Consider the following 27,969-nt stretch of genomic DNA (forward strand, 5'->3'; position numbering starts at 1 on the left):
TCATATGTGATAGACACTTTCCTCTCCATCCCCCTCCCCAAGGTCCAGTCCAAGATTCAAGTGTCCCAGGGTGTTGCGACGAATGATCTCCCAGCCTCTGTGACTGCTGCTGCTTCGAGATGTGGTCCGGGACAGGGAGGGCGTCGGGAGGGCCAGGGAGGCTCTGGCTAGAATCCCACTTTCAACCACAGAGGGCTGTTTCTCAGAAAGATGTTCATGTTCTTCCTCCTTGTCTGAGCCCTTGAAAGCTTCCACATAGCGACGTACTCGCAAAGCACTCTGATCTTGGTTGGTCTCAACTCTGAAGAGGGGAAAGGGGAGAGGACTCAGCTGAGCTGGGGAGAGATGGGCCATGGGGAGAAGCAGAAGTGAGTGGGGCACAGGTGAGAAACAGGAGTGAGAGGAAAGGGGGAGGAAGTTAGCAGCATTGAAGCCAGAAGACCCTCTAGGATCAAATGAAGGGAAGTAGAGGGAGATGGAGTATAACTAGGAGAGAGACCCAAAAGGCTGTGCATTCAGGATTTGGCGGGTAGTAGGGCTTGTGATGGTGGGGGGAATGTGGGTGAGTATGAAAGTGAAAACAGATAAAAGATTAATTAAAAGATAAGCGTGTCGTCAGGATGAGAAGATGCAATTCAGGAAATAAATGAGAGAGGAGAGCCAGGTCAAGAGATGAAGGTAGAGTACGAAGGAGCAGGTTAGTTTCAAGTCTAGACTAGGAGCTTCAAGAATGTACTAGAGGGCTTCCCTGGTGGCAGAGTGGTTAAGAATCTGCCTGCTAATGCAGGGGACATGGGTTCGAGCCCTGGCCTGGGAGGATCCCACATGCCGCGGAGCAACTGGGCTCGTGAGCCACAACTACTGAGCCTGTGCGTCTGGAGCCTGTGCTCCGCAACAAGAGAGGCCGCGACAGTGAGAGGCCCGCGCACCGCGATGAAGAGTGGCCCTCGCTTGCCACAACTAGAGAAAGCCCTCGCACAGAAACGAAGACCCAACACAGCAAAAATAAATAATAAATTAATTAATAAACTCCTACCCCCAACATCTTCTTAAAAAAAAAAAAAACGAATATACTAGAAGTGGGCGTCAGGTGGAAACAAGACTAGACCAAGTTGGGTAACCCATGCCCACATTCGAGCACGGACTCATATTCTTAGCCATTCACATTACTGCCCTTATGTACTCATAGCCTGGCATCAGCTCTCAGCATTCTTTGCACCCCTCCACTTCAGCTCCACCCACCTCCCCCAAACAGGCTAACACAGTCTCGCTTTACGGAGTGATGACACCTCCTTTAGGTCCAATTTGGGATCGCAAGAATGGGGAGGAGGGTCATAAATGTGGAACCGGTCACCCTTGTTCCCATGGCCCCACACTGGTTGACAGTTCACACGTCTACACTGTCACTCACCGCAGGAACCAGCGGTCCCCCAGCCCGTACTTGTACCCACAGATGCCAGAGCGAGGCCACAGGGTGCGAGGCATCTTCCTCTCCAGCATCACCGTGGTGGCCACGACCTAGGAGGAACCAAGAGATAGAGGAAGAACTCAGAAAGAGCCATGAGGTTCAGAGAACCCTGAGGCTACTGACAGATGGAACCAAAAGGAACCTGTGGGATGAGGACACCAGAGATCAGTGGAGGTGACAGCCACCTACTCATCCCCTAGCCTGTGGGAGGTGCCATGCTACCTGCCTTACTCATCACCCGCTATAAAAGGAGAGGATATTTTACGAGTGCTTTGAATAAAACAGTGACCCCTGCATTACTATTCAGATTCTTGGAAAATTAGTCACTCCAAACTAATCTCATTTCCTTTTTCATATGAAAGTCATAAACCAATTATCTTGATTTAGATAATATGATTAAATAGAATCTCTATGATCTTGGGGATGAAATGATGCTGCTGATGTTCAGGGAATTTGCAGCAAATTAAATGAATACCCATATGCTAAGAAGGAAAAGGGTGCGTGAATGACTCCAAACTTGGCAGGGAAAATTCTAGTGGCATGTCACATGTTCTGTCCTTTGCCCAGACTTCATTAATTACCTAGATGAAACATAGAAGACAAGCTTATCAAATATGTCTGAGACACAAATCTGGGAGGGATATGTAATATACAAGATGACAAAGCAATATAAAAATGATCTCACCAGACTGGAATGCTGGTCAAAAATCACTAACATGAAATTTAAGTAAACCAAATGTAAGGTCCTACATTTATGTATAAGACTAAAGTATCATTCGAAAAGACACATGCACCCCAGTGTTCATTGCAGCACTATTTACAAAAGCCAGGACATGGAAGCAACCTAGATGCCCGTCAACAGAAGAATGGATAAAGATGTGGTACATATATACAATGGAATATTACTCAGGCATAAAAAAGAACAAAATAATGGCATTTGCAGCAACATGGATGGACCTAGAGATTGTCATACTGAGTGAAGTAAGTCAGACACAGAAAGACAAAGATCATATGATATCGCTTATATGTGGAATCTAAAAGAAAGGGTACAAATGAACTTATTTACATAACAGAAGTATAATCACGGATGCAGAAAACAAACTTGTGGGGATAAGCGGATAAGGCAGGGAGGGAGATTGGGATTGACATATACACACTACTATGTATAAAAATAGATAACTAATAAGAACCTGCCGTATAGCACAGGGAACTCTACTCAATGCTCTGTAATGGCCTATATGGGAAAAGAATCTAAAAAGAAAAAGGACGGATATATGTATATGTATAGCTGATTCACTTTGCTGTACATCTGAAGCTGACAACATTGTAGATCAACTATACTCCAATAAAAATTTAAAAAAAGAAAGACTAAAGTGTCTGTGTTAAGTACAGGAAAAACGGTAAAGGAGCTTAGCTAAGTCAGTCATGTAACAAAGATGTGGGGGTTCTAGTTGATCATAAGCCTAGTAAGAACCCACCGCATATTTTCTAAAAGACCTGATGCCATTTTAGGTGCTATTTATAGTATAGTGTCCAAAGCAAGGACAGGCATGACCCCTCTTCATGCTGCATTCCTCCAATCATATCAGGACCATTCTAGTTTTGAAAGGCCCAGGATACAGTAGGTCTGAACAGAGGATCAGTCAGGATGGATTGGGCTCAGGAAACTTGATTAATTGAAAGAACTAGGAATCCTTAAAGTAGCTCAACTCTCCACTTTGTCTTCTTCCACCTCGTCTTTCTCGGTACTCCACACTTCTCTTGGCCTTCTCTCTGTTTCTTAGCTGCGCTGAGTTCCCTCCAACCTCAGGATTTTCTCTTTTCTTTTCTTTTTTAAAGATATGACTTCTTTATTTTTAATATAGAAATGTATTTTATTTATTTATTTATTTTTGGCTGCATTGGGTCTTCGTTGCTGCGCACGGGCTTTCTCTAGTTGAGGCGAGCGGGGGCTCCTCTTTGTTGCAGTGCGTGGGCTTCTCATAGCGATGGCTTCTCTTGTTGTGGAGCACGGGCTCTGGGTACGCGGGCTCAGTAGTTGTGGCTTGCGGACTCTAAAGCACAGGCTCAGTAGTTGTGGTGCACAGGCTTAGTTGCTCCACGGCATGTGGGATCTTCCCGGACCAGGGCTCGAACCTGCATCCCCTGCATTGGCAGGAGGATTCCTAACCACTGTGCCACCAGGCAGGTCCCCAACCTCAGGAGTTTCAATCATTCGATTCCCTTTCCCTGGACAGCGCTTTTCCTTTTTCTTGAGAAGGACATTTATTGTTCTTCCTGTGCCATCATTCAGCACCCCCCCGGCCACCTTCTTCTGGTAAGAGAACCCAGCTTTCCTTTAGAGAATCACTCCTTCTCTACTCTGAGTCCCTCAGTTAGAGTAGACTGGACTTCACACAGCCCTGGTGAATTAGTCTATTCTCCCCCAAACTCCACCACCACCACCACCTGCGCCTATGATCAAACTTGTTGCAATGAGATGGGTTCAGGGGGCAGGGGGAGATGCTCTTTTAGAAGCTACAGATCCACAGCATCGGGAGGCACACAGAATACCAGAAGAATGGGCCCTTGGACGAGATAGTGAGAGGCCCGCGCACCGCGATGAAGAGTGGTCCCCGCTCGCCGCAACTAGAGAAAGCCCTCGCACAGAAATGAAGACCCAACACAGCCAAAATAAATAAATAAATTTATATTAAAAAAAATAATAATGGGCCCTTGGAATTTGGAACACAGTGCACCTGCTCATTCCTTTGTAAGTTTAGAGTTTCTCAAAGCTATCTCACCAACATGATGCAAGAGACTGACTTAAAAGAGGACCAAAGAGAGAAGAACAGAAACTGAAGTATAAAATGGAGATCCAGACTCTGGCCAGCCATGTCTAAAGCTGATTTCATTCCTTAAACTTTCCAGTTATGAGGCTCAACACACCCTCTTCCCACTGCCCTTTTTTTTTTTTAAGTCTACGTGAGTTTGGTTTTCTGTCCCTGTAGCCAAGAGTCCCAATAGATGCAAATCCTAACCTCCCTCCCTTCCTCTCATTCTTCTTAACTGACTACTTATTACCCATGTTTAGGGGCTCATCTTAAATGTCACTCCATCAGGAAAGTATTTCCTAACTTTCCAGTCAAACTCCTCTGTTGCCTCCTGTTTTTAGCAACTTCACGTCTCTATGACATGTTTGCTATTCGAATTGTACAGCTTTCTGTGAAGTCATTCGTTTAATGTTTGTCTTCCCAGCCAGACTGTAAGCTCCATGAGGGCACAGACTACATCATCATGCCTGTGTCCCCAGATCCTAGACATTTTCCAACACAAAACAGGCTCTAAATAATTACTACTAATGAATGAAAAGTCTGAGGGGATAAATGATGACTGTCTTCAAATATCTGAATGGTGCTCCTATGGGACAGTGTGTTCTGCATTATACAAGAAGAAAACACTTGGGCCAAAGAGTGGAATTACAGAAAGATAGGTTTCAGCTCAATGCAATATGGACTTTTCTAATAACAAAAACCTTTGAAATATAAAAAAGCTCTCTCCTTCCAACCTCTACCCAAATCCACATGATAATAAGATCCTCATCAGCATTAAAGAAGATACTGAATGATCCTCTGACCAATAAATGAGTATATGTTGGGTAGGAGCTCAACTAGAGGACCACTAAAGGTACTTCCAACTCTAAGATTTTATTAGCCTATGATGATATAAGGAAAAGATTATGGAGAAACAGTTATAGAAGCAAATAGAAGATAAGGTCCAAATTAAAAACTAGAACATCTAAGAACAAAACAGTTTCTAGTTCCCACTGGATTCAAGGTTGGCTCCTGAATCTACCCTTCCTCTGTGCTCTTGGGTGTTGATTCTAACCCTATCCTACCATCCTACACTCTTTTAGATAAGAAAAGACTTTTGGCTAAAAGTCCCCTCCATCTACCCAAAAGTACCTCTGTTGATGTGACAGCCCCACAGGGTTGTTCCGTGACTCTCCTAAGAGTCATCTGCCGCGGCATATTCCACTTTGATTTTTCTCTCCATCCCCTGCCCCTTAGTAAGACTAACACTAATAACAATAGCCAGGACATGGAAGCAACCTAAGTGTCCATCAACAGAGGAATGGATAAAGATGTGGTACCTATATACAATGGAATATTACTCAGGCCTAAAAAAGAACAAAATAATGGTATTTGCAGCAACATGGATGGACCTAGAGATTGTCATACTGAGTGAAGTAAGTCAGACACAGAAAGACAAATATCATATGATATCACTTATATGTGGAATCTAAAAAAAGGGTACAAATGAACTTATCTACAAAACAGAAGTAGAGTTACAGATGTAGGAAACAAACTTATGGTTACCAGGGGACAAGGGGGGAGGGATAAACTGGAAGATTGGGATTGACATAAATACACTACTATATATAAAACAGATAACTAACAAGGACCTACTGTATAGCACAGGGAACTCTACTTGATACTCTGTAATGGCCTATATGGGAAAAGAATCTAAAAAAGAGTGGATATACGTATAAGTATAACTGATTCAATATGCTGTACACCTGAAGCTGATACAACATTGTAAATCAACTATACTCCAATAAAATTTTTTTTTTGCGGTACGCGGGCCTCTCACTGTTGTGGCCTCTCCCGTTGTGGAGCACAGGCTCCAGACGCACAGGCTCAGCAGCCATGGCTCACGGGCCCAGCTGCTCCGCGGCATGTGGGATCTTCCCGGACCGGGGCACGAACCCATGTCCCCTGCCTCGGCAGGCAGACTCTCAACCACTGCGCCACCAGGGAAGCCCCAATTTTTTTTTAAATAATAATAAAAAAAAAAGACCAACACTAATGAACTCACCTGGGCCCTCCAGAGCTCGTCCTGTTCATGGGCCACCCGCCAGTGTGTGTCGCCCATCATGGCAATGAACAGGTTGAGCATAAGCAGTGTGGCGATGATGGCGAAGGCAAAGTAGACGACGCTGAACATGTAGGGCAAGTTCACGTCGTAGTTGGCAGGCCCATCGATGATGGTGAGGAAAAGCTCAAAGGTGCTGAACAGCGCCATGGGGTAGTCATAGAATTGCCCCAGGTTGGATGGGTCCTCTGTCTGGAAAATGATAAAGAACGCTGCTCCGCCCACGAAGAGGGCATGGAGATCAGGAAATGGGGAGTTATCACAATAAGCATGGGCCTGATCAGCATTCATTCTACCTCCAGTATATATCTCCATACAATTAACACAAGCACATATGTGCACACAGGCACATAAATGTAGAATTACACATATAAGTCACATTTTCCCTGTGGACCTGGCTAACCCTCAGATGTCCTATGACCAAGTTTATCATACCAGTAATACTCAGAATTTAGCAAATATCTATCGATCGATCGATCTATCAATATAGTATATGTCACCTAACTGGGTTTTACATTTTAGAACCAAATATTTAAAAGGCAAGTTGTTACAAGAATGCATGGAATCGCCAACAATTTTAAAGAACTGAGCACATGAAAGGGCTAAAAGAAAAGCACCTTTAAAAAAAAAATCTCAGTATCCTCTAGATAACCATCCATTACTCTGAGATTTCCTGGGTGAGCTTGGACCACCATAAAAAAGTTTTCCCTGCTCAGTGTGTAGCTTACTGGGTGGTACTGGGCATCCTGGAAACTTACTACAGCGTTAGAACCTCTAAAAGACCCATCTCTGTGTGGGGAATGGAAATATAAATAAGGTGACCCCAAGAGCAGAACCAGGGTCTATGACAAAGCATGGCTTTGCAACAACAAAGAAGAGATGGTTTAGGAGATCTACAGAAAACGACTCTGTTAGAGTTCCTCATTTTGCATAAGTGTAGCTGCAGGTGGAGGAGAGGGTGGGGAGGAAGGGGACATGAGGAATCCTCCAAACAGGCAGCCTTTCAAAGTTTGACCCTCTCAGAGTTCAGATCTTGGTGTGGTTTTTCAGTCTACTGTTTCGTGGGAACCCCCATTAAGCAGGGGAATGCCTAGGACAGGAATGGCGTCCTTTGTAGTAAAAGTCATTGTCTTTAGGGTTGTGGGTCCTCACGTGTCATCAGGTGCATCCACCTGCCTTCTGGAGGTTCCGCTGCAGACATGGAGGACTGGGTGAGCCTTGTTGCCTTTTGTTCTTCCTTCTCCTTTCTGCCTTTCCCCAAGAACTGTCTTCCACTCATTCGTTTGTGCTCTCCCTCCCTCTGCTCTGTCTGTTCTGTTCTGGATGTTTCTCCTCTCTCTCTGGCACCCTCCCCCTGTGCCTTGGTCCGTGACTAATGCCCACTGGGCATTCTTCCTCCAGCCTCTCTTCCCAGCTCTTCTGCTTTCCTTTCTCATTCTTCACAATCTCCAAACCCTTTTTCTGTGCCTCCTTTTTCAAATTCCTTTCTTTTCTTTCAACTCTGACCACACATAGGGGAAAAAAAGGCGCCTTATGTGTTATTGAATGCTTTTCGTTTCTTCTTCTGAAGTGTAAACATAGTAGAGTTAAATACTAGACTTTTTGCCTATGGCACCTTTCACGACTGGCCAGTCTTTCTTGTTTAATATTCTTCTTTCTCCAAAGCCCTTTTTCTATCTCTCCTTTAAAGATCTTGCAGGGCAGTTAGTCAACATGAATGTTATTGGCCCAGAAATTCAGAGCACAGGAGTCTACTCTCTAGGCCAACCTGAGTGACCCAGATCCTAAGAATGCAAGTGTGTTTTTTGATTCACCTTCCACCATGGGGAAGAAAAGCAAAGGGGATGGCAAAGGAGAAATAACTGAGAGCAAGAGTAAGAGAGAACTTTCTGGAGAACTGAATCGGATGATCTGATGGAGGAGAGAGTGAGGCTCTTACCTGAGGCAAATCCCACAATAACCACAGCCATCAGCCAGCAGAAACGCAACAGGTCTCCGAAAATCATCTACAGAAAACAGAGAGGGGAGGGAGGGTGGAGGGATCCTTTCTCCACCTGCCTCTCTGCAGCTACTGCTGATAGACTGGAAGCCACCGGAGTTCCACCAGGTCCACTCGAGCAGCATTTTCCTTTTTGCTCCCACTCCCTCCCTCTGTCTGGGAAAGGTCCAATGTCTGAAGCCAGAGGAAACTCTGGGGAAAGCACTGACCTTCTGAATCATGATGGTGAAGGGACCCAGCATCTGGAATCCTCGAGCAAAGTACATAACACTGCACCAGCCCAGCACCAGGGCGAAGGACATAGGCACCACCTCCCCGTTGGTGTTGGAAAGCCGCATCACCATGGTCACCAGCACCAGCAAGGCATAGGTGATGCTGGGGGGAGAGCAGGGAAGGGGGAAGTGAGAGGAGGGCTGGAAATATGCTAGGTCCCCTTCAGCATGGCACTGACCTACATGGGACCCAAACACTCAGGCTCAGTCTTCATACCTAAACACATACACCATCACACACACAAGCCCACTAGAGAAAAATCCCTGTAAGAGAGGGTCCCAGAGAGGGATTGGGAGACCTGGGACATTTCTGGCAAGGGACGGCAGAGGGCTGGAAGGAAGGACACTCACGTGATGACATGGAACGGCCCCCCGAGGACAGTCTGTCCAAAATAGCGCGAGAAACCAACCCTGAAGATATCTGGGATCTGGGAAAAGGCCAGGAAAACAAAACAAAACAAAACAATGACCGATACAGACTTCAGTTCCAGCTGAGGCCTCAGGTGGGCGGCCTCCGCCTGAACGCAGCTGCACCTCACCTCTAGGAAGAGGATGATCACAGCCCCGAAGACGGTCATCAGCTCCCCCACCAGCCGGATTTTATCCTGCTGAGTCACATAGGCCTCCTGTGGTGAGAAATTCAGGATAAGAAGTGCTTTCTGATGGTCTGAGAGTCCAGTCCTTTTTTTTTTTTTTTTTTTTAATTTTTTTATTTTTTTTATTAGTTTCTGCTTTATAACAAAGTGAATCAGTCATACATATACATCTGTTCCCACATCCCTTCCCTCATGCATCTCCCTCCCTCCCACCCTCCCCATCCCACCCCTCCAGGCGGTCACAAAGCACCGAGCTGATCTCCCTGTGCTCTGCGGCTGCTTCCCACTATCTATCTACCTTACGTTTGGTAGTGTATATATGTCCATGCCTCTCTTTCGCTTTGTCACAGCTTACCCTTCCCCCTCCCCATATCCTCAAGTCCATTCTCAAGTAGGTCTGTGACTTTATTCCCGTTTTACCCCTAGGTTCTTCATGACATTTTTTTTTTTAATTCCGTACATATGTGTTAGCATACGGTAGTCTATCATACAGAGTGAAGTAAGTCAGAAAGAGAAAGACAAATACAGTCCAGTCCTTTTGAGTAAGTGGTTTAAAGCAGCTCAACTCTATCCGAGGTGAAGAAAAGCTCCCCTTACCAACACCCCCCCTGCCATTGTGGCTCAGTCTGTGACCAGGGCATTAAGTAACCAAGGCGTTGGTCTAAGTAACCAAGGCTTAATATACATATGTTACATATGCTAACGAATTGAGTAACCACCTAGCAAGTCACCTCTTATATATATGTTGTGAGCAGTTATTTATGATGATGTGTGTCCTGAGGGGCTGAGGTCACATTTCAGAGCATCAAGTTAAGAAGGCTAAACCAACGGGAAGAGGTATTAGTGGTTTGGGCTGATTTCAGCTATGCTGAAAGGCCAGCTTTTCCAATCTCCTTGCGGTTCCCAGCAAGCAGAATATAAACACATCACAGAATTCAGGTTCCCGTATGGACCCAGAACCTGTTAGCTCAAGTGAAACCTTGAATCAGTCACTAAAACTCCCTGAGCTTGGGGTTTCTCATCTGTAAAATGGAAACTATAATGCTTACCTCCCAGGGTTATTGTGAAGACCAAATGAGATGTATTTGGATGTATTTTATAAACCACAGAGCACTATAGATATGTTCATTGTGGTTTTATTATGATTTCGCAATACAGAAAAGGGCTAAAGACACTATATGGATTTCAGTGCTGAGGAAGGGCCCTGCCTTATCCGGGACAGTAGGTGTAGAAGGTACAGTCCTAAGGTCAAGATGGAATAAAAACCATCTTCCTTCTGCACATGTTACTTCACAGGAAAAGGCTTGCAATATTACCCAGATACAGCAATAGAATTCTACAATAATGCTCCTTAACTTTTTTGAAGTTATGAGCCCATCTGAGAATATCATAAAGACCACAGATCCTCCTTCCAGAAAACTGTGCTCATATGTACGTAATTCCCACGTGAAATTATACGAACAATTTCAACACATTCGAGTACCCCTTAGACTTTGGGGAACTCTATTCTCCACGGTCACATCTCTGAATTGTGCACTGAAGACAGGAGTTGAAAGTCCCTGAGGATGATCTAAGCTGGGAAGGACGTGATCCCTCATTAAGCATGAGAAATGCTAATCATCTCTGTCCTGCTGATAAACTGGAATCTCTCAGCATCCCTCTGCAGGCTACTTCAGCAGTGTACACCCTGGTCCAGTGAGAGGCATAGCTTTTGAAATAGGAAGAGATGCTATGTAGTGGGAGGTGATCTATGGTAGAAAGGAGGCACCCACCAAGCATCCTGTGGCCACTCAGAGGGTGTGTGTCAGCTCAGAAGAAGCTAAGGATATAGTCTTTAGGGAAGAACAGGACCAGACTTACCAACAGGTGGTGGAAACGTTTCAGGTAAATCACATGGGACCAGGGAAGACCAGAAAAGGAGTTGGTGACTACATATCTAGTAAACAGTATGATCTAACAACCTGTGACTAGATATCAGTTCCTTTGTTGTTGTTGTTTAAAGAACTGATGTTCTGTAAACTTCTCTGATGTTTATCTCTCTTGAGAAACTGGCAAATTTTATTTTATCATATAGTGGGACATTTCCTTTTTGCCTTGCTTCCAAGGAAGCTCAGAGTTCTCTCTCTCTCTCTCTCTCTCTCTCTCTTTTATTTTTTTAATCCCCAGCTCAAACAACTATCTTTGTATCCCCTCTCCTCTATCCTAAAATTCTGATCATGGGTCTGGTGATCTTAATGTTCCTATAGCATCTGTCTTTCATTGTAAAACAGGCCAACTCCTTCTGAGAATCAGGTAGTAGTATAAATAATAAGTTCATTAACTATAGGAACAAAATAACATTAAATATAGAAATAAAATAACAGCATCCGTGCCATATATGTGTCTGTACAAAATTTTTAAACTTAAAAAAAAACTTTGGACCTTGGTTGCATACGTCTGGAAAACTGTCACCAACCTTTTTCCTTGGCTCAACTAAGAAGAAAAGGACTGCACTAGTTGGCCAGGAGAGTTGTGGGAACCAGAGTGCCCCTAGAGGAAAGCGAGAGAGTGGCATCAGCCTTCTCCCTCAGGAGATGAAAAGGCAAAACCCTAACTAATGGAGAATATTGGGGACAGTTTGGGTTACCGTAATCTCCTTCTGGGGCTGCCCCTCACCAGCACCCCTTTGTTTGTTCAACGGGTTCCTTTACGAGTAGGAGTTCCCCTGCTCAAGGTCACCAGTGAGTAACAGAGGTGTCCAGGGACCCCAGGCTTTTACCTCTGCTCCACCTGGGATCTGATTGCCCTAAAGTAGCTGCCTCTGCCACTCTGTCCCCAAAGGTCCTCTATTTAAAAGCAGAATGCCGAGTGCCACAGTCTCCTGCGAGCCCCCTTCCTTGCTGCTCTCCAAGACCGCCACACAGACCCTTTAGTAGGGTTTTAATTTTTTTTTAATTGCTCTCTGGAAAACAAAAGGTAATATACACGCATTTTGCATACATTGTACGCATTGTATGCACTGTACGCACTTTGCATACATTGCAAAAGTTGCAATGAAAATAATGGTAGTTCATACAATTCAGTAACAAAAAACCCCAAACAATCAGATTAAAAAATGGGCAGAGGACCTAAATATAGACATTTTTCCAAAGAAGACATACAAATGGCTGACAGATTCAGAAAAGGTACTTAATGTCACTAATCATCAGGGAAACGCACATCAAAACCACAGTGAGATATCAGCTCAGACCTATTAGGATGGCTATAATCAAAAAGACAAGAAATAACAAGTGTTGGCAAGGATGCAGAGAAAAAGGAATCACTGTACACTATTGGTGGGGATGTAAATTGGTGCACCCACTACAGAAAACAGAACAGAGGTTCCGCAAAAAATTAAAAATGAGACTGCCACGTGATCCAGCAATTCCACTTCTGGGTATACAGCCAAAGGAACTGAAAACAGAATCTGGAAGAGACATCTGCATTCCATGTAAATTGTAACGTTAGTCACAGTAGCAAAGATATGGGAACAACCTAAGTGTCCATCAATGGAAAATGGATAAAGAAGATGTGATATACATATATACACACACACATATATATACAATGGAATATTATTCAGCCATGAGAAAAGAGGATATCCTGTCATTTGTAACAATATGGATGGAGCTTGAGGGCATTATGCTAAGTGAAATAAGCCCATCAGATTAAGACAAATACCTCATGGTATCACTTACATGTGGAATCAAAAAAAAAAAAAAAAAAAGGCAAACTCCTAGAAAAAGAGGGTAGAAAAGTGGTTGCCAGGGCATGGGGGTATAGACAAAATAAGGAGAGATTGGTAAAAGGGTACAAAATTTCACCTATAAGACGACTAAGGTCTGAGGAGCTAATGGTAAACGAGGTGACTATAGTTAATTACATGGTATTATACAATTGAAATTTGCTAAGAGAGCAGAACTTATTCTCACCAAAAACAAAAAAGGTAAATATGTGAGGTGATGGATGTGTTAATTAACTAGATGATAGGAATCCCTCCACAATTTATACGTGTATCAAATCACTGTGATGAATGCTTTAAACGTCTTACAATTTCATTTGTCAATTACACCTCATGAAAGCTGAAAAAATAATGATAGTAGTGGGCTCTTAAAACATTTTTCTTTTCTTTGATTTCAAGGGGAATTCTAGTGTTTCACATTCATATGTAATGTTGGCTCTCATTTGGAATAGATACTCTTTTCAAAGTTGAGAAAGAGTTTAGTGTTTTAAAAATGGACAGGGGTGGGCTTCCCTGGCGGCGCAGTGGTTAAGAATCCACCTGCCAATGCAGGGGACGCGGGTTCGAGCCCTGGTCTGGGAAGATCCTACATGCCGCAGAGCAACTAAGCCCGTGCGCCACAACTACTGAGCCTGCACTCTAAAGCCTGCGAGCCACAACTACTGAGCCCGCGTGCTACAACTCGGGAAGCCCCCACACCTAGAGCCCGTGTTCTGCAACGAGAAGCCACGGCGATGAGAAGTCCACACACCGCAACAAAGAGTAGCCCCGGCTCGCCGCAACTAGAGAAATCCTGCGCACAGAAACAAAGACCCAATGCAGCCAAATAAAAAATAAAACAATAAAAAATTAAAATTAATAAAATTAAAATGGACAGGGGTATTGAATTTTAACAAATGACTTTCTAATGTCTGTTGAACTGATAATAAGAATGCCCTCTTCATCAACCACGCTTGCCCCTCTAGAATTAAACCCTAAACTCAAAGTGGTAATGAGTTTTTCTTGGAATTTTTTAGAAGTTTATTCTTTGGGGATTGTATACAAGATTTCCTGTCTATAGGGAGAGACTGATCTGCAGCTTTCTAGATTTGTGGTTCTTATGAAAAGCTTTCGGGAGCAAGGGTATATTTAACAAAGTGAATGAACAGAGACACTCATTTTCAAGGTCCCGATTATTTAGCCTCCCAGTTCTTTCAAATGCTCCCCTGGCCCTCAACCCATAGCACCACTGCCTTAATGCAAACCCATGGCACCCTGCACCCAATCGCCCCTCACCTTGCTTTTGGATTGACCTTTCTCAAATGCAAATATCACCCCATGGCTTCTCTGTTTAATGCCTTTCCTAGTTCCACTATGTCTCTGGAATAAACATGAGGGGGAGATGGGAGTGATGGGTATTCTCTAAATCCTTATCAGAGTAGAAATTCAATAGCTAATGTCTAAATTTAATTAATGAATAGAGATAGAAGTGCATTATTCAGCAGTGCAGAGGTGACAACAGGGGTGAAGAACTTAAAGAGGGAAACACTGGTTGCCTCCAGGAAGTGAGGCATGGGTGAGGCCGGGCAAGCCGGTGCACTCTTGACCTTCATTATACCTGCCGTTTGATTTTTAAATCATGGGCATGTATTCTTTTACTTAGAAGTGCTCATAGTGAGATAGGAATAAAAGATAAGACTCAGACTACCAAGCGTGATGTACAGAACCCTTGCTGGTTGCACATGTGTTCTTTTACTTAGAAGTGTGCATTGTGAGATAAGAATAAATACAAAATAAGACTCAGACTTCTGAGCATGACGTACAGAACGCTTGCTGGTCTGGCTCCTGCCCTAGGTCCCCATACTCTGTGTGAGTTCTGGCCACGTTGAATTATTGGGGTCCTCAGTTTGTTAAGTCAGGACTTCGTGTGGACTGTGCCCTTTTCTTAGAATGCCTTCCTCTGCCACATTTTTCTGGTTCACCCTCAACCTCAAGACCCAGGTCACAGCATTCCTCTTGAGTCTCCTTTCCTGCCCCTCCGTGGTCAGGTCAGGTGTCTCCCCTGCAGGTTCACGGTGCCGGTCTCTGGTTACAGCCCTTCCCCAGCACACTGCAGTCATCTGGACATTCCATGTCTCACCAGGAATCGAGCTTCCTGAGAGCAGGGACCTCTAACTTCTTTTTTTATCCACAACGCACACACAGCAGATGCTGCGTTCGTAAGAAAGGAAAGAAGGAAGGAGACAAGGGAGCAGGTAAGCAGACAAGTGCACACTGAGCATGACCTAAGAGTGGCAGAAGGGAGGTAAAAGGGAACCAGGAAGTGGGAACCAGGAGGCAAATGGCGAAAGGATGACAATGAAGTGGGCTTGTCTGGAATTTCCAGATTCCAAGCTCCAGGTCGCCTAAGCAGGCTCAGCTAATAATGCACTGAGAAAATACTCCCCTCAGCCCCTTTCAAAAATAAATGTCAGGGCTTCCCTGGTGGCGCAGTGGTTGAGAGTCCGCCTGCCGATGCAGGGGATACGGGTTCGTGCCCCGGTCCAGGAAGATCCCACATGCCACGGAGCGGCTGGGCCCGTGAGCCATGGCCACTGAGCCTGCGCGTCCGGAGCCTGTGCTCCGCAACGGGAGAGGCCACAACAGTGAGAGGCCCGCGTACCGCAAAAAAATCAATCAATCAATAAATAAATGTCATTCAACAATGACTGGAATCCTTTACCTCTTTACATGGATTAGGATTTTAGGACTTGTCCACAGCCAGATCCCCTGCGGAGGCTGACAGGTCCTACTTTGCTGAGAAAAGAGAGTGTTTGCCAAAAGAGAGTGTTTTCACTTACCGGCTGACTGAGCTCACTGTCTTGAAGGAAATGCCCAGAGAGGGGTGGGCCTAGCTGAGGCTGGGTACCACTGTGGGGAAGGCTGGGGAGCAAGTGTAACCACGAGGAAGGGGGAACGCACCGGAAACAACTGTCAAACCCCATCCTAGACCCCCTTTTTTCCCCAAGATCCTTACAGAGGAATTAAGCTCCCAGAAAGAGACCTGCTGGTTCCTTATGAAGAGTTACTCTCATCCTCTAAACTGTGCAGGGGCTCCTAACCAGGCTGCCCATCAGAATCCGCTGGGAAGCTTTGTTACAACACATGTGTCCAGGCCAACCCTGAGGACTCTAATTCAATTCGTTTGGAGCAGGGACCCAGCATCTTCTTTTTTAGATGTAAATGTTTCTGCTACATACCCTCACTTGAGAACCACTGGGCCAAAAAGAGAGGAAGATCTCCTGGTTTCCATCTAAGTCTACTTTCCAAGGGCTTATTCCATGTCCTAGCCCCTGTGTTGTCTCAGGAAGATGAACTTGGGAAAGATCTGCTCGTTCCTGAGGAGTCTTTACCCATTCCCGCGGAAGCGGGACGCACCCTATCCACCAAAAGGCTAATCACATCAAAACTGTGGCCTAGTATCAGAACTAGAGCCCAGACAGTAGCTCAGTAGCTAGAGGTTGGAGACAATCCCAGATCTGGCTCCCCACCCCTGCTCTCCAGCATTCCTTATCTTGACAGGGAACTATCGGGTGTGCCCAGGTACAGTGAGTGTGCCAGGCCCTGGCTAGCTCTCAAAGCCTGGAGACATGAGTTCCTCACGCAGTGGATCCTCCAAAGAAGAAGCCTGGAACTGAGCACATCACTCTGGAGGGAGAAATGCCTGGCTTCGTATTAAAGGTTCTCAAGTGACGCAGACCAGAACCCCTACCCCAGCGCTGCCCTTGCTAGCTGAGTGTCTTTACCGAAGTACTAAACCTCTCTTGACCTCAGAGTCATCGTCTTTAAAACGGTAATAATAATTTTATTTGCTTACTAAGGTATCTATGAGGATCAAATGGTGTGATGCTTTGTCATCTGAAATGTGGTCCACAGAATCACAACATCAGCATCACCCAGCCGTAAGTCAGAAATGCAGAATCTCAGGGCCCAAGCCAGCCTTATTCTTAGAATCTGCATTTTTAATAAGATCTCAGAAGCACTGGTAAATACACATCAAGTGCACAAAACAAACGCCCAGGAGATGTTATTTTTATCTACCAGGCTCCCTGCTTCTCCTCACCTCTGTCTTGTCTTTGATTTGCTGTGCTTGTTCCAAAGTGAGTTGGTTAGGACCCCTGAGTAAAGGAGTATAGCGCTGGAGATCAACTGGGTTTTCAAGTAGCTGTAGTGTTTTGGACCGTCGAGAGCTTAGGAGGAATTGTGATGTGCAGAAACAGCAAACCCAGTGACCGTGACAGGTAGAGGATGACTTAAAATAAATGGAACCTATGAGTCACTCCTGCCACGTCCTCTCCCTGACTACCTACATCCCGTCCACTGTGCAGTAGTGATGATTTTACCTTTGATAAGTCTCCTGATGCCAACCCCTTCTCTCCGTCCCCCCATCACATCCTGAGGCCAGTCCACCATTATCTTTGCTCGCTGAACTGTAATAGTCTCTTAACTTGTCTCCCCACATCTTCCCTGGCCCCCTCAAACCTGTCCTGCACCCTACAAACAGAGACACTCTTCTCAAACAAAAGTGTTATCAAGCATCTCCCCTGTTTAAAATCCTTCTGAGCCTTTCACTACCTTTAGGATAAAGAGTAAAATCCTCAGTATGGCCTGCAAGGTCCTGTATGATTTGGGGAAGTTTTGGGAAAGATCTGCCAGGACAACCTCATCTCTGGAGGCCCCTGTCCCAGCTCCCTCTACTCTAGCCAATCTTCCTTCAGTTCCCAGACACTGGCAAGGGTCTTCCTGCCTCAGGGCCTTTGTATATGCATCCTCTCTGCCTAGAACTCACTTTCCACCTTTAATTCATACCCACATCTTAGCTCAGTTACCTTCCTCAGAGAAGCCTTCTCTGACCTCCCAGAGTGCCCAGGCCCCTGTTATAAGCTCTCTCAGCACCCTGTCTGTTTTCTCACCATAGGAAAAAATCATGTGAATTGTAACCATCACAGGCTGCAATATCTATTCATTTAATTAATGTCAACCAGTCTGTAAGCTCCAAAAGGGCAGAGGTTACTTGCGTTTTGCTCCGACCAGGTTGACTTTCCAACGCCTACAGCAATGTTCAGGCCCCACTAAGCTCTTGGTCATTACTTGTGTAGTGAATGAATTAGCAAAGTGATTTTGGGAAAAGGGCAGTGGAGAGATAAAGGAAATCTTCAAGACACAAAAAGGAAATCTGATGATGGGAGATCAATGTCCTCTTGCTGAACAGCAAATCAGGGCTCTAAATGATCCGAGTGATCAACTTCGCACTGGAAAGCTGAGTAGATCTCAAAGATGAAGCCAGAAGCTCTCAGTCCGAGCTGAGAATGAGAATCACTCAAAGAATTTCTTAAAAATACCATTGCCTGGACTTCAGCTTCAGTCTTTCTAATGGATCAGGTGTGGGGCAGCTTAGGAACCAGTACTTTTACCGGCCTCCCATGTTTCTAATGTGTAGTCTTGGTTAAAAACTACTGATCTAGCAAGAGATAGGATCTGCCCAAGGTCAAACAGCTATTTGGTTTCAGAGTTAGGACTCAAACCTAAGCTGCCTAATCCCAGACTTTGAACTTTCTGCTCACCTGGAAACCTAAGAGAACTAGGACCATAGTGCACGGGGTCCTGCCTAAACCAAGTAGACACTGAATGGAGACAGAAAATGAACTCTAGTTAATTACAGAGTTCTTGGGAAACCCTGGAAAAGCATAACTTTTATGGCTGAACAATGAGGCATCTTAGAGTGAAGACACTGAGATTATCTCCAAAACTGCACAGAGATAACCTGACTTTACCCTCATATATGTCTGCTTTTGTGTACCTTGTGCCACCTCATACAAATAAAGGAGTATTTTTCTTTCATTTCAACTGTCTTGAGATGGTGTTCTGGGCTACTCTCATGGAGCCCAGCGACTTTTCTGGATCCCATGAGACCCAAAGAGGAAATCCTACAGTGACCGAGAGCTCCATATGTCCAGATTTATTAATATACTTGGATATAAAAGTATTCATTTAACTAAGAAAAAGCTCCATGGGCTAATTAATGTGGAGACAATTGCATTCATCAAGTCAAGACCCTGTATTGGTACATTTTCATTTTTCTAAGACTTTCAAGTAATGAAAATGTAGAAAAAAAGAATTTCCCATTATTTAACAAATGTGGCACATCATGAAAGCAGAATCTTTCAAGTCACGGTGATGGGTTTGGGAGCCCCCGATCTCATCCCAACTGACTTCTGACTGAATAAGAGGAGCTCAGGGGTTCCATCAACTCAGGACTAAGGCTCAAGGGGTAATGTCAAAAGACACAGACCTCCACTGATGTTCTTTGCTATTCAAACCTCTTAGGGCAGCATTCTTAAGTCCACTCCCCCACCAAGAAAAGAATATTTGAAAGTCAGGAGTCTTCTATTTGGGCCAAAGTGGTTTTAATCGAAGTGGAAGGCAAAAGGGTAAAAATGCCAAAGGGGACAAGGGAGGCATAGGAGAGCAAACAGAAGGGAAGCTCGTGCACTCAGCTATAATTATGCTTCACCTAGTCCTGAGGCAAGGGGAGGGATCTCCTAATAATAATTCAGACTATCTGGGTCAAAGGAACAGGTCTGCACATAATTAGTCCTGCCCCAGAGAGAAAGAGACACGTAGGAAGAAGACTCAGTGGTAATCAGTTGCTCAGCATCACCCAACTCTTAGGCTAGAAGGCTATCTACATTCTAGATCCAGAAAATCCCCCAAGTAAGTTTGAAACAAAGGAAGGTTGGAAAAGAATGCATCTGAGGAAATAGAGCCAAGAACGCTGGAAAAGTCCAGCCACCCCCATGTTTACCCATCCCCTCCCTTGCTAGTCCCTCGCCTGTCTCAGCTGGCCATCTCCTAAATGTCCTTATGTCCTGCTGTGTGGTCTCCACACCAGGGACAATCTTCATGTCTAGTTTGAGATGCATGGAACACAACCTCCCCTGAGCACGCCTCTGCCCGCCTCTAACAAGGCAGCCCCACCCGACTCAGGCTTGTCTTCTCCAGGCAGCAAACCCTGCTTTGTGAGAGACAGAGGCTCTGGGTACAACAGCACACTGTATACCTACCGAGAGGAAATTATAGAAGCATGGAGTGTCTTGACCTACTGCAGGATTCAGTGAGGCTCTTGGCCCTGTTCTTTCTCTGTGCATCACTCTCTTTGGTCTACCTTGACTCAGGTTCTTTGCTCCTTAACTATCCCAAACTACCCCTCTTCCAAGTCCAGGCTGAGCTATACCTGTGGCTGGCCCATCCTGCATTGGGCATAAATCTCCAGTCATCGAGCTCTTACTCCCCTGGCAAAATTCTTCCTCCTCTGTCTTCTGCTTTCTGCCCACATGCCTTCACTCCCTTTCAGCTATTTTCAGGTCACTAGGACAAGCATTTTGGTTACCTATTAAACGAACCCAGTGTTGAATGTATATGCCCAGAAGTACGCACAAGAGTCAGCTCATTCTGTCATGCCAAAGGGTTTGCTCTCTTCAACAGCAGGGTCTGACGTCTACTCCACACCTCTACCCAGTCATCCACACCCCAGGTCTCTGAAGGTGACCCACAGAATGGCAAGCCCACAAGAGTAGAGGGGACCTTAGAGACTATTGACTTCCCCCTGCTACCCAATCCAGGCATCCTTCTGCAGCACACCTGACAGGTGGCCAGACAGCTGATACATCATTGCCAGTGTGCTCGTATTGGCAGTGCTCAGAAGAGAATGCAGGTCAGAAAGATGCCTGTGTTGCCCTAACAGACCAGAAACAGACTCAGAAATGGACCTGGAGCACAGTTTTCTTCCCTTTACAACAGCACGGTTTCTGCTGAAGGTCACATATACAAACGTCTGGTCCTCTGTGTAAATGACAAGGAATTTTACAAAAGGATGACGTTTTTAATACCAAGCATTCTTTCAAAGTTCACAAGAAAGCCATCGCTCCCTGGACAAGCCCACTCTGACTCATTAAGCCCCCACTCTGGTCCCTTTCTCTCCCTCCTAATTTCTGTCTGGGTGATCAGGAGCCTGCCCCTGCCAGAGCCAAGGGAGTGGGATCTTTCCCTGGTAGCATGCTCCTGGTTTCCAGCGCCATCACCCCATGGTGCCAGCTCCCTTCATCCCCTTTTGAGAGTCACCTGAAGCAGCTTCTGCTGGAGGATGGTGATGTCTCGGGAGTTTGTGCGGTTGTCACTCCGGGACTTGAGAGGGCGATGAATGCAGCACATGGTGAAGCAGATCATATAGAGCACGTACAAGGCCCCCAGGATGCAGAAGTATGGCCGCCCATACTTCCTCCACTTGAAGCTCACCAGCTGTTTCACTGGGGTCTGTTCCAGGATCTGGCGAGCCTGCCATGGAAGAAGAGTGCAGCTGGGGGTGACCACCGTAGCGAGAAGCAGCGCTAGGTTTCCCGCTGGGTTTCCCACTGGGTCCCAGGTGGTCAGGGTCATGGTCAGCGTGAGCATCATGCATTCAGTTCGTCTGTCATTTCTTTTTTTTTTTTTTTTGCGGTACGCGGGCCTCTCACTGCTGTGGCCTCTCCCATTGCGGAGCACAGGCTCCGGACGTGCAGGCTCAGCGGCCATGGCTCACGGGCCCAGCCGCTCCGCGGCATGTGGGATCTTCCCGGACCGGGGCACGAACCCGTGTCCCCTGCATCGGCAGGCGGACTCTCGACCACTGTGCCACCAGGGAAGCCCCTGTCATTTCTTTGACACACAACCAGTCAGCTTCTACTGTAGGCTAGGCCTCATGGTAGTGCTGTAGATAAACCATGACAGAAGTAAACACCAGGACCTAGAGCACCACAGAGGCTCTGAAGGATGAGCCGTAAATGGTTGAGTGAAGGGACAGTTAGGCAAGGTCATTCCATAAAGTAGCAGCAGTTGCCAAGGCAGGAAGGTGCGAGAAGACATTGACAGATGAGGTGTGGCTGGGGATATGGCAGAACCTGTTGGAGGGGTGGGCAGGGGTTATCATGGGTGAAGCAGCTAAGGGCCAGATCATGGTACCTCCTGAAGGCCAAAGTAAGGAGTTGGACTTTGTCTTCTGAAGGCAATGGAAGGCAATTGGAAGGTTCAAGCAAGGAGGCAAGTCAGGTTCAAGCAAGGCAGTCAGATTTGCTCTACAAGTATAGTGGACCCGAGAGGAGCAAGAGAGGACACAAAGAGTGGGGAGTGGCCATCGTCTCAGCCAGGTGGGCTAGTGCTCGGATGTAAGCAGGCAGTGAGATGTTACAGATGCTCTGAGAGGGGATGATGGACAGCACAACACATCTGAGAAAGTAGGAAAAGGCAAAGTCAGAGCGTAGCTGGCGGGAGTATCCGCTGGCAGAAAGAATGCCTTTTCCATTGAGCCTAGAGGGAAGGAGAGAGACAGTGGGCAGTTTCCAGATCTGCTGGGCAGGACGAGGCAGGAAGCTGAAGAAGCTCCAGCCAGAGAGCCTCTATTTTCATCATAATGAAACGAATCTGGGTCTCCTGATAGAACTGAAGGTGAAGGCAGTGAGGGATATAGAAGGGGCTAGAAAGGAATTTTGAGGGAACAGAATAGCTGACCAAGACAAGAATACAACCTGTAGCAGAACGTTGAGAACCAGCTGAAATCAGAGACCAAGGCTTTGTGGTGGCACAATCCACCAGACGGACTGGGGTTCCAATTCCTAAGAAATCCTGCCCTGAGGAAGTTCATACCAACCAGCCACTCACCTTTTCCCCTGTTCATTAGGTACCAGTGATCACCTGAGTTGGGCTCTAGAAGGGTTCCTAAGAAATTGTCAGGTGGCAGATACACAATGGGAACTACATTGTGCCACCATCTTGGAGGTTCCAGAAAACACAAACTATTTTCTCCACCCTATAAGTCTTCAACTTTCCTTTCCCTCATATCACTCAATCCAGTACTGTCTGAATGACCCACGTGTTTTTCCCTCTCTGGAAAGCTCTCTTTTTCTTCCTCTTCCTGGTGATTCCCAACTCCTCCATGAAGCCCCAGCTCAAGCACATCCTCTGTGACATCTTCTCTGGTCTATCCAAGCCAAGATAAACCAACCTCCATTCTGCTGCCACTGTGCATAGTACAGACCCTTATGATGGTTTGTGTTGTACCCTATTACAATTACTGAGGACAGGGATGGGCAATTGACAAAGGTGATTGAAAGGAACTGTGTTTTATTTATTTCTGTATTTGTAATTCCTGGTACAGTGGCTGGGACACAGTAAGAAGCTCAATATGCTGAAAGGATGAATGAATGAATGAATGAATGAATGATAGGAAGCAATTTCCATTTGGAGAGTTCCTCATATGCAATGTTAGTATGAGAAAGGTAAGTGGAAGGGACCAGAGCTCAGCAGAGGGAGAGTGGAGTTAGGAAAGGGGTGTTGATTGGCATTTCCTCCCAAAGGTCCCAGGAGTCCGTCCTCACCCCCATCTATTACAGGGCAGGGAAGTGTCTGGAGCCCAGGATCTTAGCAAACGGACAGGCTCTGCACGGACACCTCTGACAGTTCCTGATTCTCCATGGTATCCATACCTCTCGCTTCTTGGAGGAGACCACAAGCTCTAGAAATGACACGTCCTCTCCCCAGGAGTCGATCTCCGTGAGGTCGTAGAGAGTGGAGGTCAGTGGCCCGCACATCCACTGGATGTGCTTCCGCTTCTGCATCAGGTGCTGGAACATCTGTGTGGACATAGGGGTGAGGTCGGCGGGGGGGGTCAGAGTATAAGGATCAGGTCAAGGGCAACAGCATGGTCGCTTACTCCTTGGGACTGATGGACACTTGAGAACTGATAAGGCTCTGTTGACATGAACCTTTTAATTTTTTGGCTACCTTTCCTTCCCACAAACCCTATAAAGATCTGAAAGAAGAGAACAGGCGAGGGGAGCAGAACCCTGGGTTACCATAGCAGATATTCTCAAGTAAGATTCTCTAACCCTCCTGAGTCAGGAATTTCTGAGGCTGAGGATTTTAGTGATGGTGTTGGGAGGTGAGGGACCACCACCCTTCTGGAGAGTTTTGGAAAAAGGGTCATGAGAAGGACACAGTGGAATTGGGGGAGGGTCCCTCACCGTGGTGTTACCCTCCACTCCAGCCAGCTTGAAGGGGGTGAGGCCCTGGTGATTGGGCACGAGGTCCAGGGACTGCAGGTGGTCCCCGCGCCCATCGTAGGACAGCAGCAGGTTGTACATCTGGCAGGCAAAGGTTTTGTTGGGCTGGAGGACGAGGATGTGCAACACTGTGTTTCCTGGGGGAGGACACGGGCTGTCACATGGCCACTGGGACTAGAGTCCCTGATGCTCCCCACGACCTCCCCGCCCCACCCCCGGGTGGACCTGAGGGCTGTCCCGGCCCCTCCTCTGCAACCCAGCTCCCCCTCCAGCCCGGCTCTCACCCAGGGAGTCCTGGGCCCGGATGTCAGCGCCGTGCTCGATGAGCAGCCTCACGATCTCCTCGCTGCCCATGCAGGCCGCAAAGGACAGAGGGTGCTCCCCTGGGGATGCAGAGGGACCCGTGGCTTGAGGGTGCAGGCTGGCATGGGCAGTCTCTCCAGGGGACTGCCTCTCCCTCCCCACATCTCAGCTCTGGGCCTGGGGACACTTGTCAGCAGAACCAGAGGCGGGGACGGTGCAGAGCGCCCTGCGCCGGGGGTGGGCTCTGGCCTTCAGCCTTAGGAGGGCGGCCCTCCCAGCTTCCCCCGGCATGGAGCCCCCTCAGCCTGCCCTCCCTTTGCTCTCGGCCCCCTCCCCACCCTCCCAGCCCTGGCCCTGGCTCTCACCAAAGTAGAGGAGGTTGTGGGGACTGAGGCAGAAGGCTGAGCCTACCGCCCTTGCAGAGACACTGGCCCCGTGGGCGAGCAGGGCTTTCACCAAGTTCACATTCTGGTTCATGACGGCTATGTGCAGTGCCGTCTGACCTGGACAAGAGAGCCCTCAGTCATGGGGTCTGTTCCCGGTTCTCTTGGAGACACAGCATCCGCCTGGCTTACAGGAGATCCCTGACAGATCCTTGCATGGATTTCTGCCCTCGACTCAGCAGAGTGGTGTGAGACTGAGGATAAGTCATCCCTCCAGCAGTTCACTTAGCTGTCCCCACCTCGACTACTGGGGGTGGCATATAAAGGTAATCACTGTGCTGCTAGGAAAGAAAGAGAGTTCTGTCCTTCAGGGAACATGAAAGGAGATGAAGGGAGATAATAAATGGCTCAAGAAGGTCACGGATACCCAAAGCCAAGACCAGGACCTTTGCCTTCCTCCCAACTCAAGGGAGACCTTCACTCCTTCCCCGACCTACCCTCCGAGGCTCATTTTAAGAGATGACTTCAGACCTTCTCCTACCTGTGTCCACCTTGAAAAACCGTTCAGGCTCCTCACCTACAAACGGCTCACAGATGGTGGGCTCCTTGACCAGCTCCGGGGCAGCCTCCATCAGCACCATGGCGGCCTCCAGGTTGTCATAGAGGGCCGCCACGTGCAGCGCCGTCTCCCCCAGGGCTCCTGGAGTGGAGGGAGACACGAGCATCGAACACTTCCCAGAGACACGCTCCAAGGCCCCTTTGCAGGACCCCTCAGAGCCCTGGGTAGGGGAGGGGCGGGGCTTCTGCCCCATGGCCATCACATCAAACTCTCATCCCACCTCGTTGCCGGAAGTCACAGGTTCGGTCCAGCAGAAGTTTCTTCAGGACACACAGGTCATTGTCCTTGGCTGCCCGAAGCAGAGGAGACTCTCGAATCCTGGGAGAGGAAGAACAAGAGTCAGGAAGAGACAGGAGGGCAGAGAGGTCAAGGGCAGAGAGGAACAGAGACAGTGTGTGCCTAGGACAGACACGGGTCCCACAACCTGTGCAGGGACCCATGGCAGCGTTGCTTCCTGGACTCTAGCTGAGGGTCAGCCTGGGGCAAGAGCCTGTCTCAGGGTCCCCGTGTGGTCACATCGTGTCACTTCCTCCCACGTGGGGGGGCCTCGTGGCTCAGCTGAATGAGGGCTGGTGCGCCTGAGGGAGGAGGGCTCGGGCCACGGAAGGAGTGGTCCTGGTGGGCCTGGCCGAAGCGGTCTAAGCTGAGTAAACGTTTCGGGAACTTGGGGATCTGGAGCAGGTGGGGGAAAGGGAATTTCTGCCCGATTTCATCCCCGCTCCCAGGCCTGCTGAAGCAGCTCTCTTTAGCCAAGGGGAGTTTGAGAGACCAGAAGGGGGCTGAGAAACAGGCCAGCTCTTAGAGCTAGGAGACTTGGGAGTTGCTGAAGTTCTAACTCTCCTGGGGGCTGTTTGGATACACACCCCTGCTGCGGGGAGGGAGAGTTTTGAGGTGGGCTACGAAGGATCTATCCTTCCTCTGGTGACCCTTAGACTCAAGCATCTAAACACGCTGCTTGTAACTGAGGAAGGGTGCAGCTGTGAGCTTCTCTGAGCATGTGCATCTTGGAGTGGGTGGGAGGAGCCTGTGCAGATATCCATCCTGTGGTACCTCTGCCGGTTAATCTTTGTTTCTCCCCTGCCTGGGTGAGCCAAACAAGAGATAAAGCTGAAGCCGATTCCTGCTGGGCAAGTATGTGTTGGCTCTGAAGGTGAACACAGGGACGGTAGGTAGAGGGTCGGGCGGGGAGAGGTGAAAGGCAGGAAAACAGACTGACCGGTGTTTCCTGTGATGTCCCCCAGCCCCCAGTTCCTCTCTTCCAATGGCCCCAGGAGCCAGGGGAAAGCAGCTTTTTATTGGAAGGAGAAGTTTGGATTTCGAGGTAGCGCCAGGCTCTGCCCCTCAGGGAAGTGCTCTCCGGGGGACCCAGCGGAGTGAGGGCCAGCTCCCTCCACCATCTCACCTAGACCCTCCGTGTGAGCGCGTCCAGCTCAGAGCGACCAGGGCCAGGATTGCAGAGTCCACCCCCTGTGCTGAGAGCTCTGCTCACAGCCTTGGTGCTCAGGCCTCTGGCCTGGAGAAGCCACTGCCCGTGAGTCCAGCCCTGGCTGCCCCCAGATCTGCTAACGGTGGCTCTCCGACGAGAGACAAGTCCCCCGAACACCCCGAGGCAGAGGCCTGCCTTCAGGATGGGTCCCTGCCCCAGCTAGTCTTCCAGGATCTGGACCTCAGGGCTGGCCCTCGGGGAACCAGTCCTGCCTGAACTGCCCCAGGAACAGGCCCAGGCCTTATTCGATCTCTGTCTCCTCGGGCCCTAGCACAGCCCTGCACCCAGGAGACCCAGTAAAAGATGGATGGACTCTGTGAGTCCCCTCTGGGCCTCCCCAGTGGCCCCTGGGTTTCCCCCGTCAGCTGGCAGCTCCAGGTGCTACACAGACCAGAGCTCTCCTCCCCTGTTCGCACGTCATCAACCCTCCTTCCCGTTAACAGCAATTCTGCACTCTCTCTTCAACCAACGAGTGTCCTAAAACCCCCAGGATCTCAGCGCTGCCCCAGCACCCTGCTCCCCACCAGTCCGCACCCACCTGCCACACCTCCTGGCTTCTCCCGCCTGGTCCCTCTGGGTCCCCCGCCCCCCTTCTCCACCAGGTGAGAGTCCTGGCATGCTTCTGCCTCCTTTCCTGTGGCCCCAATGCCACACACCCCGCCGGCACTGACAGAGGAGCCGGGCTTTGGTGACAGGTGCGCTGGGCCCATGACGGTGCCTGGCACTGAGCTCTGGATTGCTCTGGCGGGGAGACAGACCCAAGTGGGCAGAGAGTTTGAGGCTCAGGGAGAGGAGGGGCAGCCTACCTCTTCTGCTGCAGCATGTAGGCCTCGTCCAGATGCTGGTCCCAGTCTTGCTGTCCCACCAGCCAGGAGGTCACAAGTTTCTGGAGTTGGATCCAGAGTCCCCTGGCCTTGGGTGGAGGGGGCCCCATGTTTTCTCCTTTCGGGCACTAGCAAGTTACAGGGATGTGGCTCAAGGGAGTGGGTCCAGGACTCAGCAGCAGCTGAAGCGGGGGCGAGCAGGCGGGGCTGGGATGGAGAGCGAGTGTATCTCCA

The 27,969-nt window shown here is 48.0% G+C and overlaps 1 protein-coding gene across 1 annotated transcript; it reads right to left on the bottom strand.

Annotated features, from left to right (window-relative positions):
• On the bottom strand, nucleotides 1–27,845 carry TRPV5 (transient receptor potential cation channel subfamily V member 5; the record flags this gene model as incomplete). The annotated part of the gene is made up of 15 exons (XM_082632297.1): nucleotides 1–301; nucleotides 1,412–1,518; nucleotides 6,326–6,594; nucleotides 8,322–8,388; nucleotides 8,591–8,756; nucleotides 9,005–9,081; nucleotides 9,193–9,279; nucleotides 21,149–21,361; nucleotides 23,545–23,691; nucleotides 24,082–24,257; nucleotides 24,405–24,503; nucleotides 24,789–24,926; nucleotides 25,384–25,506; nucleotides 25,646–25,743; nucleotides 27,718–27,845. The coding sequence occupies 15 exons, from the start codon at nucleotides 27,843–27,845 to the stop codon at nucleotides 1–3; spliced, it is 2,196 nt and encodes a 731-aa protein (XP_082488423.1).
• Nucleotides 27,846–27,969: the final 124 nt, after the last annotated feature.

The sequence above is a fragment of the Mesoplodon mirus genome (genome assembly GCF_964341445.2).
Source record: "Mesoplodon mirus genome assembly, chromosome: 9".
Taxonomy (NCBI): Eukaryota; Metazoa; Chordata; class Mammalia; order Artiodactyla; family Ziphiidae; genus Mesoplodon; species Mesoplodon mirus.